The sequence below is a fragment of the Anarhichas minor genome, unplaced genomic scaffold (genome assembly GCF_050575085.1).
Source record: "Anarhichas minor isolate MPS153535 unplaced genomic scaffold, ASM5057508v1 ptg000007l, whole genome shotgun sequence".
NCBI classification, from domain to species: Eukaryota; Metazoa; Chordata; class Actinopteri; order Perciformes; family Anarhichadidae; genus Anarhichas; species Anarhichas minor.
This window is the reverse complement of record NW_027466453.1, coordinates 2,185,872-2,205,981: the sequence shown is the minus strand read 5'-3', so window position 1 is coordinate 2,205,981 and position 20,110 is coordinate 2,185,872. Positions and strand designations below refer to the sequence as shown.

Genomic DNA, 20,110 nt, shown 5'->3' with positions numbered 1-20,110 from the left:
GTATGTAATGATGACTAGTACAGGTTACTGAATGAAGGATGATGTATGTAATGAATGACTAGTACAGGTTACTGAATGAAGGATGATGTATGTAATGATGACTAGTACAGGTTACTGTATGAAGGATGATGTATGTAATGATGACTAGTACAGGTTACTGAATGAAGGATGATGTATGTAATGAATGACTAGTACTAGTACAGGTTACTGAATGAAGGATGATGTTAATTGAATGAGTAGTACTAGTACAGGTTACTGTATGAAGGATGATGTATGTAATGAATGACTAGTACTAGTACAGGTTACTGAATGAAGGATGATGTTAATTGAATGAGTAGTACTAGTACAGGTTACTGTATGAAGGATGATGTATGTAATGAATGACTAGTACTAGTACAGGTTACTGAATGAAGGATGTTAATTGAATGACTAGTACTAGTACAGGTTACTGAATGAAGGATGATGTATGTAATGAATGACTAGTACTAGTACAGGTTACTGAATGAAGGATGATGTATGTAATGAATGACTAGTACTAGTTACTGAATGAAGGATGATGTTAATTGAATGACTAGTACTAGTACAGGTTCTGTATGAAGGATGATGTATGAAATGAATGACTAGTACTAGTACAGGTTACTGTATGAAGGATGATGTTTGAATGAATGACTAGTACTAGTACAGGTTACTGTATGAAGGATGATGTATGTAATGAATGACTAGTACTAGTACAGGTTACTGAATGAAGGATGATGTTAATTGAATGACTAGTACTAGTACAGGTTACTGTATGAAGGATGATGTATGTAATGAATGACTAGTACTAGTACAGGTTACTGTATGAAGGATGATGTATGTAATGACTGACTAGTACTAGTACAGGTTACTGAATGAAGGATGATGTTTGAAATTAATGACTAGTACTAGTACAGGTTACTGTATGAAGGATGATGTTTGAAATTAATGACTAGTAAAGGTTACTATTACTGTACAGCATCTGACAGGTAGATACTTTACCTTTTCCTCAAACCTGAAACCTTACAAACAAAGTTTCAGCTGTCACAATACATCAATGATTTTCTGTGATGTTGGATTACGATGAGTTTTCTACAGGTTGTTTTATTCCATATCTCTCATTTTGCAGGTATCTATATTCAATATTTAGGCTCACTTAGTTCTCTTTACGTCTTGTAGTTTTCAAGTTGTGCATTTTCATTTGGCAGAGCGTTTCCCACTGTGTTGTTTTATCGGTCTATGTTCATATTATTCCTGCCTATAACAACAACATAAATCAGTATGAATAATTGGCAACAAGCAAATTGAAAATATGAGCTGTTCATACAATGAACCCTTATATGGTGCTTTAGGTTGGTTAAGCTTGAGATCATACACACCTTGTCCTTCAGCAGTCCCTGTGGGCCGACAACTTGATCAAAGATATGTTTTCCTACGTGAGCGTCGACAGCAGACAGCGGGTCATCCAACAGGTAGACAGCACTGTCACAGTAGACAGCCCTGGCCAGGCTCACCCTCTGCTTCTGACCTCCAGACAGATTCACTCCCTATACAGAAGAGAGACGGAGATAAAGCCAGAGACAAAAGTAAGGGTACTTCATCATTTAATGACTGTTCTGTTCTTTCTGCCTTCTTTAATGTATGTGCGTTTGAAAACTGTATTGAGACAGCATTTCATAAAATTGTCTCTGAAGTCTGTTCGCCGCGAAACCTCTTGCTTTGTATTTGGCTGCCATATTAACAGATGCACAGCTCAGGCGTGGCGAGAGATCTGAGATTTACAAATGTACACAGTGAAAATGATCTTTTGGCAGTATATTGATATCATAACAGAAACACTGGTATTACAGTTTTGATGTCTTTATCTGCAGATATATATATGTCATAGACATAAAAGAAAGCTAAAATGAATTTCTGTCTGTGTGGACATCAGACGCAAGCGAGCTACAGCAGTTCAGTGAGGTAGCCATCACGCACTGCTCACACAGGCAGAGGAGCCCACACGGGATTCAAGTGAGGATTGCAGACAACTTCGACAGATACCCTACATTTTGTACCACTCTGCATGAGTTGATACCTTCTCTCCAATCTCTGTCTCGTCTCCAGCTGGAAGGATCTCAAGGTCAGGCTGAAGCGCACACGCCTCCACCACACGCTGGTACCAGGCCTCTCTCCTCTCCTGACCAAACATTATGTTGTCTTTCAGCGTGGCATTCTGGATCCAGGCCTGCTGGGGAACGTAGGCCACTGAACCCTGCAGGGAGACAAACGCATTGGAAGATGTCATGGCATTCTGTAGTTGATGGTGAGCAGTCAGACAGAGCACATTCCTGCTTCCAGAGGATGAACCACTCTGTTTTAATGTCGCCACACCCCATCGGTGTGCAATATTGTGAACAGCTTTTAGACTGAAATGATCCTAGCCACTCACATTAATGGAAAAGCAGAATGATGTCATTAAATAGTTTGTTTCTCTGAACACCCCCTAACTCTGACTGCCTTCTGCCACCACTTAAATCCTGTGAGCTGGCCAGACTTAAAGTGAACTTCTTGGCTGCTGTCCAGTTAGGAACAGAGTTAGTTTCAACAAAAAAATATTATAGAATGAGACAAAAAATAAACTAAAAATATAGTGCATATGTGCAGAATCAGTGTCATACCTACAGTTGTGTCTAACTCCTATCTGTGAACATGTTGCTACGGTGTGTGTATATGCAAAATACCGCCATAATGTGTGGTTATAAACTGGTATTGCTCATAATAGCGGACCTGGCTAGAGCATGGCCCATTACGTTTTTAGACTTGTTGTCCTGGCACGTGACGTCATTCCCAATTCCTAATTTCCATTTCCAAGTAAATGTAATTGTGTGCACTGCTGCTGCGAGTGTGTTTGTCTGAGAGAGCCAGAGCAGCCACCTTGACAGACACAGTTCCTTCCAGCTTGTCCATCTCTCCGAGCAGGGCCGACAGCAGCGAGGACTTTCCCGAACCCACGAGTCCCACCACAGCCACCAAAGAGCCTTCTGGGATACACACATTCAGCCTGCAGAAACACAGGGAGATTCAACCCAATTCACTTCCATTTAAGAAATAATCAGGTTCATTTCTTAATCAAGAAACAATTACATACTTATAAGTATAAGTAACATGTATTGCAGGTGTGACCCCTAATAGTCGACTATCTACCTGGTTAGACTGCCAATCTTAGAGTTCAATCGTCACAGTGGCGGAAAAATGCAGTAATGAAACAAAGGATCATTCCATTCGGGCTACAAGGGGGTGTTGTCTGACTTTACATTGAAGTGCTTGGTTACTCCCAATAAATTATGACAATAGGCTGATAAAATAAAATAACTTTCAACTTTCCCCCCCCACGTTTCTTGTATTGAAATCTCTTTAGAAAGGGATGTCGGTATGGACAAGAGGAACAGCAACTCTTTCATTGTACCTTTGGGCATAAGAGTAATGTTTTAAAATGGACACAAACTAATTGAATGAAGTAGTGTGCGCAAGTTGGTATTTTGAACATTACATTTTTGTTTTTATTTTTTCATTTACATGAATGCGCTGAAGCATCCTGAGGAAAGATGACACCAACCTCTTGAGTGTCGGTGATTCAGCTCTGGACCAGCTGAAAACTCCATCCACTATGGCGATACTGTGTGAGGCTGGGGTGAAGAGAGAGGAGGTATATTAGTATACTGTATGTGATACCTCCATATATATACACGTATATACACACAAATGGTAAATGGACTTGGACTTGTATAGCGCTTTTCTAGTCTTTCCGACCACTCAAAGCGCTTTCACACTACTTGTCATTAATCCCCCATTCATACACTGATGGTAGGGGCTACCATGCCCACCATCAGGACCAACTAACATTCACACACCGTAGGCACAGCTACGGGAGCAATTTTGGGGTTATGTGTCTTGCCCAAGGACACATCAACATGCGACCTGCAGAGCCGGGTATCGAACCGCCGATCCTTTAAATGACGGACGACCCTGCTCTCCACTAAGCCACAGTCACCCAAGAAAAAGGATCTACACAACATGTGGAAATGTCAAATTCTGAGGGAAGAGGGAGGACACAACAGACAAAGCAATAGACAGAAAAGCAGTAGATAAGAACTCACAGCCTGCTACTGCTTTGTGCTCGACGCTGTCCTCCTGAAGCTCCTCGTGTGAAAGAAACACTCTCAGCCGCTTCAAGGACACACTAGCCTGAAGATTGACACAGAGGGAGGGAAACCCACTAAGACCAGTGGCAAGATGCACACAAATCTGAGTAGATTCACACATAAAACTGTGTAGGCACAAAGGCAGAAATGTACATACGCATTATTTTCATCAGATTTATAAGTGTAATAGATCTGAATCATTGTGGAACCGGGCACTAAACTAATAACATCAAATTAGTGTTTTTGACAGGTCAGTACAAAAATAGAGTTAGATTCTTTTTTTGTCTTAGAAAGAAGAACATTTTTTACTAAATTGAGCAATTGGCATTAGTAAAGGTGAATCAACAATGTGCCGGTTAGTACGGAAGAGCATTCAGAAAAGAAAAAAAAAAACTATTCACCTTACCTCGCATACAAGAAAAGACATTATAATTCTGAGAATTGTTTAAGGTAGCCTAGTTCGGTAAAGGTGGAAAGCTATTCACAGATTCAGAATTCCAGGAACAATAACTTGTGCGCAAAACGTTGCGAAATCACAAACGATGCCTCGTTTCAACTGTAGTAAGGTAAACAACGAGCTACACAGTGTATGTGAAGTGAGGAACCTGCAGATTTCCATAGTCGGAGGATTCACAATGAATATATTGCTCGGTTATGTTGCCTTTTGTTGTTGATTCTGCTTTAATTCATTTTCAGGAACATAGGAGACTACATCAACTGCTTCTGGTTCATGTTTTGATTGTCATCCGTCCCTAATAATCTTGCTTTTGAGTCTTGGAACTGTTGTCCCCATCATAGCGTCCCGTTCTAATTTACAGAAGAATTTGAAGGTCCAAACCACCTAAAACTCCTACAGCAAAGAGTCAGGGACATACATAAGGAGAGTAAAAAAAGACCAACCTGGTAAACCTGCTGAATTAGTCGCTAAACAGGCAGGAGAATTCTTCGTTTTGACTTTTACCTTTGAAAGGAGTGTGTGGACTGGTGCGTTGTAATAAACACGGTTAGTAAGAGCTACTGAGGCTCATTGCATATGCTCTATTTTTCATCAAAAGATACAAGCTCCACTCCCACAGCTAGATGTATAAATGGCATCTGCAAAGTTCTCAATCAACCTAATTAAACGTCAGGATGATTCATCTTATAGAGCTCATGTTGCAACAGACTTAATGAAATGCTTTACAATTGAGAATAAAATGAAAAGATCAATCATTTGGAAATAACATCTCAAATGTAAATAAAAAGATGATACAAATTATATTATTTGTATAATTTTATTACACCATCATTTTAATTTATTTAAAATTAGGTTTAAAAATGCGCCTCCAAAGAATATCCTACAGAACGCTGGGCAGACTGCTTAAAAATAACAATCACTGAAACAACAAACCTAAGAACCTAACAAACGGTTTTACCATAAGACCACATCTCTCCCTTATATTTGATGTCCACCTCATCATTTCACCAACAGCTCTAGAAAACTGAGTGTACATCTGGTCTGAAGTGAGCGTGAGGGGCTACCAGTTCATGTGTGTGTAAAGACGTACAGATGTTTATTGTGCGCACACATCATTTACTTCACAAATTAGTAAAACATATTTTCTCACTACCCTCTTGTGATATCTGTCCATGCACATAGTTTTGGTTTCATTGAGTGTCATTTTGACTGATGGAGTTGGTAGTGCTCACAGCAGACAAATTACATTCAATAAAACACAATTCAAGAGCAATGTATCTTTTCACAAAATGTTCCCTTAGTTCCTCTGAACAATTGAGCTGTGAATAGCTAGGGCTCCAAGCTAGAGGTAGTACTTTAGTATTATTAATCATTATTATTAATGTACAATGTCCAAGAACAAACAGTGTTAAAAGAAATCCATGGAATTCTTCCAAATCACCAAAAGTGTTAGCTTTAGTAAATATCTTGTGAAATTAGAACAGAAGATGTTCGCTCTCTGTGAAGTCTGTTTTTCCTCACTGCTGACACCTCTGTGTGTCCGTCTGAGTCTGTGACTACGTCAAGATTTCTGGCTTTGTTTGCCTTAATCGTTAGCGACTGCAGCTGGTTTTATTGCTACGTAGATCTGTGTGTCATCTGCATTATAATGGCAAGATACTGTGTTGATTTGTATAATCTGCTTTAGTGGTGGCGTGTAGACGTTGAACAGATGAGACCAAAGAATGGAACCTTGAGGAAACTTGTTTGTATGCTCAGGTGTGTAATTACTTTCGACACAATGGGATTTAGAACTGTGCCAGAAAGTCCAACCCAGTTTTCCAGTCTGTCTAGTAATATAAAACCAAGACCCCATGTTTCCACTGTCTGTCTAAGTGGATGTCATTCAAGACCTCAAAAGGACCAGTGTGTAGGATTAGGAGGATCTATTGGCAGAAATGGAATGTAATAGTCACAATTAGGTTTTCATTAGTGAATAATCACCTGAAACCTTAAAATTGAATATTTGCAGTTCGCATAATAAATAATGAACTTCATATACTTTTTCTGCTCTTGAAGCATAGATCATCCCAGAGAACCAATAAAAACAAATGGAATTGTCAAGTTGTCATATTGACATTTAAGGTGTGTTGATTGATTCACAATGTCAACTCATGCTTTGAGTAACATGCAAGAAAACATTCCACCTAAAATTTGCCGGAAGCTGCCGGTAGCCTTTGAGCTGCACAGTGAATTGATTTATTTTTTCTCAGTCTATAGCTAGCTAGCTGCTTCATTTGCTCAAGTTAATAATAATACTAATAGCAATCTCAGAGACATGTATATCAACGCCTGGACAAATACAACCAATACTATCTGCATGAGGAGATACCAGTAGAGGGAATTAAGTTGTTTTTTGTTTCGTCATTCAGGTGAATGAGCCCTTTAAAACATTCTGAGTTCGGCCCTGGATTCAGTAGTCCTCTCCATGTTATTTCACCTGCAAAGCCTTCCATTCCAGTAATGGTTAACCAGGAAATGTTTTTATAAGACTGGGAATGTGATTTGTGCAGATCCAGATGTGATTATCTATATCTCTCCTGATGCTGCTCAGAGGGAACGTGAGGTGAAGGCTTTTTATCTTGACAGCTGAGTTCTATGACCGAAGTCAAACACTGGACCTGTTCCATTCCCCATTTTCGTACTCATTGAAAACCAAACATGAAAGGTCATATTCCACAGTGGAGACAACCATGGAGGCTCACTAACCTGCACCATACTACTGATGACCATTGGCAGCATGTTAAGAGGGAAACGCAGGATGTTGAAGAGCGCCAGTGACACAAAGGCCTTCTGGGCATCGAGCACGTTATGCTCGTCAATCAGCACATACACAGTGAAGGTCGACAGGGCAACCTGTACAGTGACACAGCAGGAGGGAGAGAGAAAGACATCAAAATGATATTATAGTCCTTTTCAATTGATTGGGATGTTTCCATTTGCAGAAAATGAGATAAGCAAAGTCCTTTTCCCTACAAAAGTTTTGAATTTTAGACACTTGATATTTGTGATCTTGTCACTCCGACACCCAAGCTGCTGCCTGCTTGTGTGTCTGTACCAGCTGAACTACATGACGCCATGTCCACATGATGAGATGAAATGATCTATGCACTTTTCTTTCTTCATTGTGGTGCATGACCTTCTGTGTTGGACTCACCAGGAAAGGTGCACAGATCCAGGTGAAAGTGGACATGGCACCCAGGTAGGCGGTCTTCTTCAGGACCTGCAGCTCACTCTCACGGATCTCTGACACCTTGTCTTTGAAGGCCAGCTCCCAGGCATACAGCTTCAGAACCTTGATGCCATTCAGCATCTCATTCATCAGCTTGATGCGATTGTCTTTACTCTTCATCTGAGCAACCTGCTCAATAGACACAAAAAATGTCAAGAAACAAACACAAGTCAGACAATGCTACAAACTGACACAAGCCCGACTGTGATCCTTGATCCTCAGTGCTAGCAACCTGGTTGAATAGGACCTCTGTGTGTGTGTTCCATCTGTGTATGAATGAAAATAATAAGTGCTCGGTTGGATATGCCCTGACTGTCACTGAACACACCATCCACAGGTCTTTGAGCCATCTGAACACTAGAAAGGCTGCAGAGGGAATACGTGGAAGTAACCATGAAGTTTTGTATGGCTTTAAAAGGAAAGATTTGTGGGAAAATGTGTGTCCGTGGAAAAGTCCCACCTGGTAGGTTTTGGTTTTCATGGCGATGACAGCATTAATGGGAACCATGAGAACCATCACAGCCACTCCAGCCAGCACGGACGGACCTAGGTTCTGCACAGCAACAGATCAAAACTAGAATTACCGCCTTATGGTTGTATGCCTCCGTCAACCAGTCATGTTGTAGTTTACATCCATCTCTGTACAAAGCATAATGCTTCCATCTACAGCTGTTCAACCAATAAAAACACATAAAGAAAGCATTTTTTCTAACATCAGCACTATGACAGACTTACACTGGAGGAACCCCTCATGTTCACTGGAAGCATTTCAGAAGCGTCATCCAGTCCACATCCAGTTGTTTTGATAACATTTTTGTTTCTTTACAGCAGATTGCTGCTTCATTGATGTGGTACCAGATTCTTTGCTCTGTTACCTCGTCATACATGTTGTACATCATACATACAGACTGTACCTACGTACAGACCAAAAAGCTGCGACAGAGGCAGAACTTGACGTTTTAACAGTTTTATATGTTTGCAGCTTCAAGTTTCCCACTAGCTGTCCATAAAGTCAATCATAAAAATGGCCAATTTTATGATATTATGAGCAAGGTTCTTGGATGGCTGCTGGTGCTAATCTGCTGTGTTCGAGATGTTTGGCTTGTTTTGTTCAATAAACAAAAAAGAGAAAAATTAAAAAAAGACAAAAGCTCATACATAAAATAAAAATAAAAACATGCTTACAATATATTACTCTTACTTAGCAAAGTATCAAAAAAGGTTTTGTTTTAATCTCTGTATTGTTTGGAACTCACCACCATCTCACAACTACACTGCTGAACCATTGTGTCTTTAAGTATTGAGCTGTACAAATTGGTTTCATGTAGTTCTGTTTATTTCTTTGTTCCCCTGCATAATGTCCCACCACAGCAGATGTTTATTGCTCGTCCACCAGAAGTCACTGCAGGCTGCCGTTCAAGTGTTTACGTTGGCAGTCCAAAATCTGCCCACGTGAGACTACTTCTGCATGGAACTGTTGGTGATGTTAGTAAACTTGGACCAGTGTGCTACAGTGTCTACAGTTGCTCTGTAACCCTACCTGCCAGAGAAAGTAGAGGGCGAGCACCACCTGCAGAGGGGCGGACCATATCATGTTGATGTAAGTGATGAGGTCCATGAAGCGCTGAGCGTCCACCGACATCAGGTTGACGATCTCTCCCACTGTGGAGGTGCGGCGTGCTGCGCTGCTTATAACCAAGGCCTGAAAGAGCAGAGTCCAACTGTAGATTCAAAGCCAAAGCATGCAACTGACCAGGAGAATAATTAAGCCATTCAATAGAGAATATTTTAGGTTACTGAAAGTTTTAATTAACTTTGAATTTTAGTTTGTTCTAAAAATATCATGATGGCTTAATCCTCCAAGTAAAAACCTATTTAATAAACAGAGGAAGAAGTGAGTACCACCTGGAATTAAACACTTCCTTGCTTGTTATGTAGTCTGTGCTTTCATATTGTTTCCGTTAGTCTTTATTGTATTTCTATAGTCTCTACCAAAGACATTTAAAAAATGACAGTTATTCTTTCCTGTACCTTCCTGTAGACAGCTCCTATGATGGCAGTGCGCAGACGCATGCCTGACACAAAGCAGACATGAAAGTACTTCTGGAGGATGAGCGACTGCACACAGGTACATATGAAGAGGAGAGCTGTGTAGAAGTAACCATGCCAGTAGGGGGCACTGGAGTTGTTGACGAAGCGTATCAGCAGCCTGGACATATCGAGTGAAGAAAATGAGCATATTAACACTTAGTCATAATGAAATCACCAACAAAATGTTGTCCATTTGATCTTCACAACCCTTTCAGAGATTAGTGAGCTTTGTCTCAGGTAAAGGAAAACATTGCTGCTGATTATGGGACTGTCCATTCTGGGCTAAAAGGTCGGTGTATTTAGAAACTACAATAGCTGAATTAAAAAAAAAAAAAAAAAAGGTCGTTGCCTCTTTCACAGACCTCGATGTGTCCTAGGAGGTCTAGGTCTGTGTCTCCGCAGCCAATCAGGCAGTCTACAGAGGAGTCACCCTGTGTCCAGCCTCACAAAGACTAAACCTAAGGGGGTGTTCAGGCAGGCCTCGACCGTCCTCGTCTTTCTTATCTCTAGGAAATGTCCCATGGATGGGCGACAGAGCACCAGTGGAACAATTCATGTTATAAAGAATGAGTATGAAAAGTAAAATTTTACTCCAGGACAACGGACAAAAAAGTGCCTCGACAAAGAGTCTTCTCAGTCGAAAACAGATTAATGCCTTGACTAACATCACATTACTTACATCATATTAGGGTTGTCAAGGAATATTCTAAATTCGAATATGTATCTGAATAGTAAAATAAACAAACACATAATCGATATGGAAATTAATATTAAATTGTGAAAAAAACCAGCACTAGCGTGGCTGTCTGCCTCGCACGCCCTGAATGTGCTGCATGACGGGAGTCAAATGTCACTTTCATTATTGAAAATTAAATGTAATGTTTTACTGGGAATCTTCACTGGAAGTGAGACGTGAGCGGAGTAAGCCTTCTGTCATCCAATCCACTGACTTCTTCGGTGAACGTCTCCACCCGTTAAATTATTTTATTTGCCCGACCACCGTAGCGAGTGAGGGGAGTGCCAGTATTGAGACAGACGGGCTCACAGACAGACTGTGCGCCTAAAGCAATCAATATAGATATTAGGGGTGGGAATCACCAGAGGTCCTGCGATACGATATTATCACGATACTGCGATATTCTGAGTATTGCGATAACATAGGCCTATAGTGCGATTTATTACTTTTTTCAACTTCAAATTATGTCCCCAAAGGAAAACTGTGTCAACATGTTTTATCTAATAAGATAAAGTTGTCAGTCTGTTCATCTCACTTCAATCATTTTTATTGCAGCAAAATAGGATTGTCAAGCAGACAGACTGACCAACAATGTCATAAATGTTGCATGAACCTGACAAACTGAACTGTTTGTATTACTACATAGTCCAACTTAACTAAATGCAAACGTGTGGACTCAGTATATGAACTATAACTTATATAAGTAGGATATAAGAGTTATATAACTCAGTATAACTTGCGATGCGTGGACGTCGAGGGCAGAGAACCAGTTATGCGCCGCACTCTCCCCATGAGCCTGGCTACTGTTGGCAGATTTAACCCCGTTGTGAGGCCAGATGTCTCCATCTTTGTTTTGACCAACTTCCTACCAATCACGCTGACCGGGACCTTTGCTGACCTCACCAGAAAACAACTCAGCACCATCTAGTGGACTGAAAAAGCAATTGATTTGATTTTTCTAGTACATTTTTTAAATTTTTTTTATAGTTTATATAATAAAAGATCGATAGTTGGCGTCCGTATATCGATACAATGTCACCACGCAAAATATCGCGTTACTATGCTGTATTGATTTTTCCCCCACCCCTAATAGATATGGTTATTAAGTACAAAACACAAATACAGCTACACGATATTTGTATGATCTAAACAGCTGTCTATGCATATTATGCTTCACTAAAAGTATAATAAATGGGTTCATCGTCACACGCACACACACACAGTGTGGATTTACCCATTTAATATAAAGGAAGCACATCTGCTCTGTGCTGTCCTGAAAGAATATAGAGCACCAGTCTGCATTAAGCTTGGGACATCTCCAGGACATGAGTGTGTGTAGGTGGAAGGTTCCTTTTAGTACCGGTTACAGGTAAAGTCCAGGTCAGTGGAGCCGTGAGGCGGTTTTCTTGGTCCAGAATTATATAGTCTGCATGGCCCTGACTTGGGGCCCAGCCTTTGCCTGCCCCAAACTTTTCTATTTGACCCATATAATGTAAGTTCTTGTGTATGAAAGGTGCATGTATGAACACCAGCTGCATCAATGATTCATTTTCATTTCATATGAAACAGATAATGCTACAAGGCAATGTCATTCCTTTTGAAAGTGTCTGTATGTTTGAGAAAAACGTTCTCACCGGAGGATCTCAGGCCCAACGAACATGAGGACGTCCTGGATGATCTTATAGAGGCAGGAGATGAGGAAGTAGGGCCCGAAGGTTAGGCACAGGGCCCAGAACAGGGAGGGCTCCTTTGTTTTCTGGGCTTTTACAATCAAGATTTCAGACTCCTCCACAGCTCGGCCCTCTTTGCCCTCGCTGTTCGTGGCTTTCTTGGGGGAGTACAACGTTTTCTGCTCCGTCCTGAAAGGAGACAATTGAAGGAATGGCAGACTGCTTTAATAATATATTCTAAATAAAATAGTTTGTCGATAGGAGAGTCATCTATGATTTGTGTGTTCTTTTTCTCCATTCAGTGGACCTGTAGTCCAAGATGAGATCGCCACACAAGATTGTGTTATTGTGAAAATAAATGAAACGTGAAAGTGAGGAATTTTAGGTTTAGTAAGTTGAGACTTCAGACCGAAGCCGCTTGTCAAAACATCTTATCAACACCTTTGTGTACCAAAGGAAAGCTAAATATTCCTCTTCCTATGTACATCAAATCTAGCAGGTGTAGTTTTACCAGGGTAACAATGTTGAACACTTTCGGTAGATTTCTTTGAAGTGGTCGTGCTCTGCTGTACTGAGCTCCTGACCTTTTGACCTTTTGGCACTCTGTGTTCCAGCGGCCCACCAGCTGTGGGACCACTCTATGGGAGCAGTCCTCAGAGTTCAAAGACCACAGGTCCTTTTCCTCCAGTGGGCGCTTGTAGCCCATCACCATCATCCTGGTGGAGATGAGAGGGGCAAGAGGAGGAGCAGAGAACCATTTCAATCAAGTGACTCAGATTAACACCGTGTATATCATGTTCCATATGTCTTGCAGGTGAAAGCATGACACAGTTCTGCCAGGCTGGATTGGTCAACTGACCTTTACTGTTTTTGTTTTGATTTTTCCTACTGAAGAATAAGACAGCTTGATTTTCACTTGAAACTGTTTGTGAAGATACAATAAAACCAAAATTTGCTAAATATAGACCAATCCAGGGAGTTAGTAGTAAATAGTAACAGTACCTGTGCAACAATGTTCCAGTTTATGTAAAAGCTTTCCAAGGTATTTTGTACCACTTTCAACAAAGAAAGAAATATACAGACTGTTGACATCTGTTTCAATAGCAGAGACAACATTATACCGTGGGGAAGAAAAATGATTTACAACCCAGAAGCCTCAGCTCCTCCATGAGAAATGCTTATGACTGAGACCACATTTTATTCAATTGTACTGTTCAACCATTAACAATGAAAGAAACCATGACCTGCAACTTGTTCTTGAATGATAATCAAATACTAGAGAATATAATTTTCCCACCATTACTACCATGATCAGATTTTTGACCAATCTTTTAAGACTTTGGCCAGAAATCTGACGGAGGATGGGTTCACAATTGATTAAGTCTGTCTTTAAACAATACTTGCATGCCCATGTGAACATTGAAACATGTTTTGATGTCGTAATCATTCCTCATGTTCCTGTTCTAATCTTCCCAATAATCTCATCTAATAAGAGAAAGACAGCTGGAGAATGGACACAGCAGGTCATTAGGCTGCACTGTCTGTAAATACACACAACAATCCACTCCACTGGGATATTAACTGTCTGCTTACCTGGTGATCCACCAGAAGGATATTCTGGAGAGAAAATTAGCTCCAGGCTCAGGGCAGGGATTCTGTAGACACAAATATTACCAAAACATTTTTTCAAAAGCCAATTTATTGATCACAGAATGAGGTTTTTATTAACATCTAAATCCCGCTCACCAATATGGACCCCGATTGTAAATAACACTTTTTCTCAGAGTCATCAAATCTTATAACTCAGACACAAAACACATATTTTTAGATTCAGTTTGACTTACATTTACCGAGAATATCATTAACTCCGAACAAAAGCCCATCAATCTGCTTAGAGATCATAGAAAAAAAAAGGTTTGGGAGGACTTTTGATTTTGTCTGAGGGGGGCCAATTGTGTCGGACTTCGGAAGCCTCTACTCTTCGATATATATGAGTGATAGAGTGACAGACAGGAGACAGATTTACAGCTTGATGTAGTCTCACCGAGTCTTTGATGGCTTCGGAGAAGAGAGGCGGCTGGTCCGTCAGGCAGGACAAGAACAGAGAAACCAGCAGCAGAGCATAGTAGATATAGAAGGTGGTGTACCTCCACACACACACCGTCGACGGCTAAAATAAAAAACAAAACATGTTTAACCCGTGCGAGATATTTTTTGAGGTATGTTTGCTTTAATCAATGTCTCCCCTGAAGGTAACCGTTTTTTACGGTCTTTTACTACTTACTACTTACATGTGCCACACCAAACCAGTTACATATCTATAGGTTTATTATTAACTCTATTAATCCAAATGTAGTTCAGCCCTGCTCGTTCAAGACTGACCTGGTCCAGGGCCTGGAAGATCTTGGACCTGAAGGTGACTGTGGCACACAGCAGTGCCAGCAGCCAGTAGATCAGCATCACTCCAGACGACTGAACCCCTTTCATCCGTTCGTACTGGATTAACAGGGTGGCCAGCAACTGGAGCACAAACGCATTCAAACACCATACAAATCTTACTTGAAACGAACAAAATCTCTTTTACTTTTGCAGCTCTACCACATTCTTCTCAAGCTCAAAACGTGTTTAATGGTTCCCTTTCTTTTTGCTAAAAGGCCGCAACCTTCTCTTACACACACTGGATGGACTACATATCCCATCAGGCCTTGGAACGCTCTGGAATTCCATTGGAGGAAATGGATTACTGAGCTACAAAGGAGTAGAAATTTTCCAATAACATGTTTTCCTTCCCGACACTGAATACTGATTACAATACATGAACTTTGGTATCTGTCGATACAGAGTACTGATCCCAAACCAGTGAGTTCAAATCTATAAATATATTATTTTTTTCAAAAAGCTGTACACTATTGACTTAGTAGTACTTGTTTTATGGCCTGCATGCATACAGAGAATGAATGCCATGGAACTTTCTTGTATTATCTGGACAGTCATGACTGGCTAACGTTAGCCTCCCTGCTAACACTGGCATTTCTCATACTGGTATCGGAGCAACTCATAGAAAAGGATGTCTGGAGTATTTGATTTGATCTGCCGCTATAGACCTGGACTGGATAAGTGAACTGTAACCTTTTAAACAGTCCTACTGTCCCACTGCAATCAACAGAATTTCTATGGTTGGTCAAAACTTAGCTTCAAAGCCTTTTGCATTGTTAAGGTGCAGACAAAGATAACTGCAGCCTATAATTCCCTGTTTGAGTGTATGATGCATTTGTTTTGAGCTACACACCAGAACCATGTACTGCTCTTTACTTTGTGCAAATAAACTATACTTATATAGAAAACATGCAGTTTGAATTTCTCTTTAACACATTTAATCTTCACGACAATACAAAAAAAAATGTAAACTAAAATAAAATAACATCTGAACTGAAATATTCCAGAATATATAACCACGATTTACTTAAAAAACAAAAAGTACACTAAGAACATCTAAGATCCAAAACATCAATATTGTGATAAATCCAAACAAATATTTGCTCTACTTCAAATAGAGGTTATCGGGTGAACCCTTTCTATATAAATGACAAATAAAAACTCTCACCATGGTAAAGCCCAGTAAGGTAGGACTGACTAGGTGGACGGGTGCAGGGACAGTGCTGCCATAACTTCTTTCCCAGAAAGAAAAGAAAACATCTGACCAGCAGATGATCCACAGTAGAAGGCCAACAGCCTGTGGAAAGAAGAACAACTTACAGCTTTCTGTTTGATGGAAAACCTGTGGCTTTTACTAACATTATACTAATGATGTATTATTGTTAGAGTGAGCGCTCTTTTCCCCACTTAGCAAGGTTAAACACTAAGAAAAAGTCATGTTTGCATTATGTTAGTGATTATAGTATGCGATTATGTGATAAATTATGTAATTATTCGGAGTATACTGGAGCCCTTATTCAGCAATGTTTCTATACACAGACATGAGACAGAACTAGAGCTGTCTCATGAGAGAGAGTGACCACAACCTGGCAATCAAAATAGGAAGATGCAAAAAAATCATGACACCAAAAATCAAACTGAATGTGTGGTCACCATTCAAATGGCAAAGCTAGGACAGAAATGCACTTCCTCCTACAATGCAAAATATTAAATGCAATAAGGAACATTTACTTTGACAAGTTCAACTCTATGATTTCAGACTTCAAAAAGCTTTTTGTTTTGTGCGTCCTCAATCATGCATTTGTCACACTTTTCACTCTTCCAGTGTGGCCGTTCAGTACAACTACAAACACTTTCCATTGCCGACATGGTCAGACAACACGTCAGACAAACCACTTTTCTATTATAAGCTGAGCTTTATACACACATCTCATGTATGACATATTTATTAGTGCTTGAGCTTTTGCTCTGCTCCAATTACAAATAAGATAACACAGAGAGGGCAGATTGGCATGGAGAGCAGGAATAATAAAACAAATGACAGTCTCACGATTGGAAAAAATACCTCCCAAAATAATCACATCACTCACAGTTTTAGCTTTGTTAATGTGACTCATACATATGTAGCCACGATCGTGGCTACGGAGGTAGATGAGGTAGATGGGGGCACATATCCAGAGGTAAAGGCATGGCAGCCACACCAGGACAGTGTTCTGGAAGCACTGGGTGAAGTCTGGGTTGGCAGTGTTCCAGGTACGGTTCCAATCCTGGTAGAGGAAAGAAGAAAGAAAAACGTCTTACTTAAACTGCCTGATTAACTGAACACCAGCTGAAAAATGTCCTCATTGCTCGCTGACATTAATTTCACATGTAGTTTCAGGTACAAAAAAAAAAAATAAAGTCTACCGATTACTACACATGAACTTTTCATCCAGAATAGGATACAGAAACAACGCTTTTCTGTTTGATCTGAAGTTCCCTTTCAAAACTGCAATGTTCTATTTTGGCCACTAGGAGCAGAGTAACAGCCAAACACCGACAGATACACAACATCATTTTACCCGCTTATAAAAACTGGTGGCACAGGAAGTGTAGGGCCATGCTGTTGGAAAACCAAAACAAAGAGCTTTGAAAATGTTCAAAGACGAGAGCCAAGAGGGTCGCATTTTAGTTTAGTTTAGTAATGGATCCGCAATAGCTGTGCTCTAAAGCACAGTTAGTCTTCCTGGGGTCCACAGACCATGGATGTATGAAGAGAACTGGATACAGCGGTGGAGGTCGGGGCCCCGTTCATTCATATAAATGTTGCTTAGTGGCACATGAAGCAAGACAAGTTTGACTTCAAAGTATAAAATTAAATTCCGGCAATCTTTCGCATCACTGGGCACATAGAGCTTGTGTGCTAGAGTTCAAATGGCATTCAAACGATTGCCAGTAGGCTGTTAGCTGATCTGTTTCCATAAAGTTAGGCTGAAAAACTGTTTCATTCCTTCACGACTGCCAGTGGCAGTCAAAGTGATCAAGGTCAAGATCTTATGCAAACAAAGTCCCGTGCATGACGTGTAGGCTACCTGCCTGTTCCAGTTATAAACACCAGGCGGTAGCCTACACCGGCCTCTTTGATCTTCTTGCCGTTAGTCTGGCGTTTACCGCAGCTTCATCGCTCCATTAGATCTGTGTTTCGGTTCTATATTTTGCAGGTCTAAGGGAGGTAAGCACATTATGTGTTGTTTGGCTTATGATACTACGACTTGTATGGCTCATATTGGAAACACCCTCTCTGTTCTCCTCCTCGCCCAATCAGCAATGGAGTAGCCAAAGCGTCAAGTGGCAGATTGGCTGACACAAACAATGTGGCACTTCATGCCTTCGGGTTGATGACCAGAGAACTATGTCGATTGATGTCCACCCTCGTCGTGGCTCGACGTCAGGTGTGGCTTGCATTGGTGACTGTCTGACATTCACAGGCAAACCCTACGAAAGCTCCCTGGTGTGCCGGGCCAGAGGCTGAGAGGGCATTAGAGCGTAGGAAGCTATATAGCCAGGCTTCAGAAGCCTGGGGTCATCGGGGTATAGGCATGGGAGCCCCAGTTCAGCGCTCCAGGAATCGTGGTGCATGGGAGCACCTCAATCCTGCACCACAGCCCTGGCAACACAGCCAGGTTGCTGCAGGCAGTTGGCTTTAGCCCAGGGATGACCAACCTCCACTACGCCAACCCCAGCGGTGGCAAGGGTGTGACTGGTATCTGAAGGTCCTCAGATCGAGATCAGTCGTTTGTCTGCTACAGTGGGAAAAACAGGGGATGTGCGCTGTCTAAACAGAGGCTCTCCACATGAGTCACCCACTTTGTTTGCTGCCAATTCAGGTCTCTGAATTCCGGAATGACTGCCAGTCATGCTGGTGACTCTGAACCTTTTTTTGGGGGCGAGAGGATTCTGAGAGGCTGGGTGTAGGCTAACACTTGGTATCTATAGCTGGGAGACGCAGGTACCCTGGTAGCAGTCGACTCCGGGGCGGTAGCCACGTCACGCACAATACTTTAAAATAACATCTGGACAGCACAGAGACATATCCCATTTGTGTACTGCCTCCAGGAAATCACAGAACCACAGTTACGTTCGTAACTCACGTTCGTGCCAGAGTGCGCTCCGGTGCCTAGAGTTACTTTTTACGAACGTAATGCGAACAATGGGATATAGAGATATATTTCTCTTTTTCGTAAGTGTCTGTTATGTAGTGCTCACTTACAATGATATTCGCCGCAGCACATTTAAGATGCGGCTTGAAAATCGTCGATAATGTTGAATGTGTGACGACAGAGGCACACGACTGCTGCTGTTCGGTGAACACACCGGTACGGTGGACAGCGGGTATAGTTTGAGACGCTGTCGGGACGTAACAGCGGGTAGTTTGAGAACCTTACCACGCTGGGTCTCCTGATGCACACCAACCTCAAACCCTTTCTGCTTTTCTCCAACAGCGACATGATGTGAGCTCCATGACAGAAGACGTGGCAAGTGTCCAGGTGAGGTCGACAGTGCGTTCTGAAACATTTGGATATAGACTTGGAGACACCGGCGGCTCGTGCTTAAGCCGGTTATTCAACCAGGTTACCGTTACATAGAATAGCTGCGTTGTAGTGTTATTTGGCATCGGCAGGTGAATAACTAACGGGGTTGAGTGGGGTCTATTAGCATGTGCCGGGTAGCTAATAACAACTGGACAGAGTTGTAATATGAAGGAAAAGAAATACAGGTCGTGAAAATAAACTTACCCAAAACGGATCGGAACTGTCCAGACTGCAGAACTTGTCAGGCCCCATTCGCAGCGACGCAATAGAAGTTTAAGCCGCGGCTGTTCGGAGTGTTTTGGACGCAAAGCTTTCGTTTTGTAACCTGAGGTTAAAGCGGAAGGTTGCTTCCTCGTCTTCTTCTTTGGTAGTTTATAAATCCACGTGAAAGGTATATACTGCCACCTGCTGTGCAGTGTGTATCGCCGCGGCTCCCAGTGAGCATTTTTCCAAGTTCTTTCACGACAACTTGGAGACGTTGATTGAACGTTCACATTTAGTCTAAATCCCGATGAAATATGGTCTAAATTATATTTCACCAAAATTTGCAATAGTTAATTTTCGTGTTAATAGCATATCATTATTTTAGAGGCAATCTAAGAAACCACATCTCTGCTGAGTCAACACACATGTAGGCACCATTTGCTCTTCCTTCCTCTCATGTGTCTTTAACCTCTTT

General features: G+C 41.3%; 1 protein-coding gene across 3 annotated transcripts in view; it reads right to left on the bottom strand.

The window, feature by feature from the left end:
* The window catches only part of abcc1 (ATP binding cassette subfamily C member 1 (ABCC1 blood group)), a 35,719-nt gene extending 15,916 nt beyond the window's left edge, over window positions 1-19,803 (bottom strand). The window contains exons 1-19 of one of the 3 annotated variants that reach the window (XM_076082382.1): window positions 19,636-19,803; window positions 19,313-19,405; window positions 16,951-17,127; window positions 16,029-16,157; window positions 14,807-14,944; window positions 14,469-14,594; window positions 14,018-14,079; window positions 13,009-13,140; window positions 12,389-12,613; window positions 9,959-10,136; window positions 9,468-9,629; window positions 8,388-8,480; window positions 7,853-8,056; window positions 7,405-7,551; window positions 4,155-4,242; window positions 3,614-3,683; window positions 2,932-3,058; window positions 2,093-2,269; window positions 1,395-1,562 (exon numbers count right to left, since the gene is read on the bottom strand). In XM_076082382.1, coding sequence (XP_075938497.1) covers window positions 1,395-1,562; window positions 2,093-2,269; window positions 2,932-3,058; window positions 3,614-3,683; window positions 4,155-4,242; window positions 7,405-7,551; window positions 7,853-8,056; window positions 8,388-8,480; window positions 9,468-9,629; window positions 9,959-10,136; window positions 12,389-12,613; window positions 13,009-13,140; window positions 14,018-14,079; window positions 14,469-14,594; window positions 14,807-14,944; window positions 16,029-16,157; window positions 16,951-17,127; window positions 19,313-19,405; window positions 19,636-19,683 — 2,544 coding nt within the window. In that variant the 5' untranslated portion in view covers window positions 19,684-19,803. Of the gene's footprint in view, window positions 1-1,394; window positions 1,563-2,092; window positions 2,270-2,931; window positions 3,059-3,613; window positions 3,684-4,154; window positions 4,243-7,404; window positions 7,552-7,852; window positions 8,057-8,387; window positions 8,481-9,467; window positions 9,630-9,958; window positions 10,137-12,388; window positions 12,614-13,008; window positions 13,141-14,017; window positions 14,080-14,468; window positions 14,595-14,806; window positions 14,945-16,028; window positions 16,158-16,950; window positions 17,128-19,284; window positions 19,406-19,635 lie in introns of all 3 variants that reach the window. The other 2 variants (XM_076082390.1, XM_076082396.1) reach the window with 2 other exon arrangements.
* Between the last annotated feature and the right edge of the window lie 307 nt (window positions 19,804-20,110).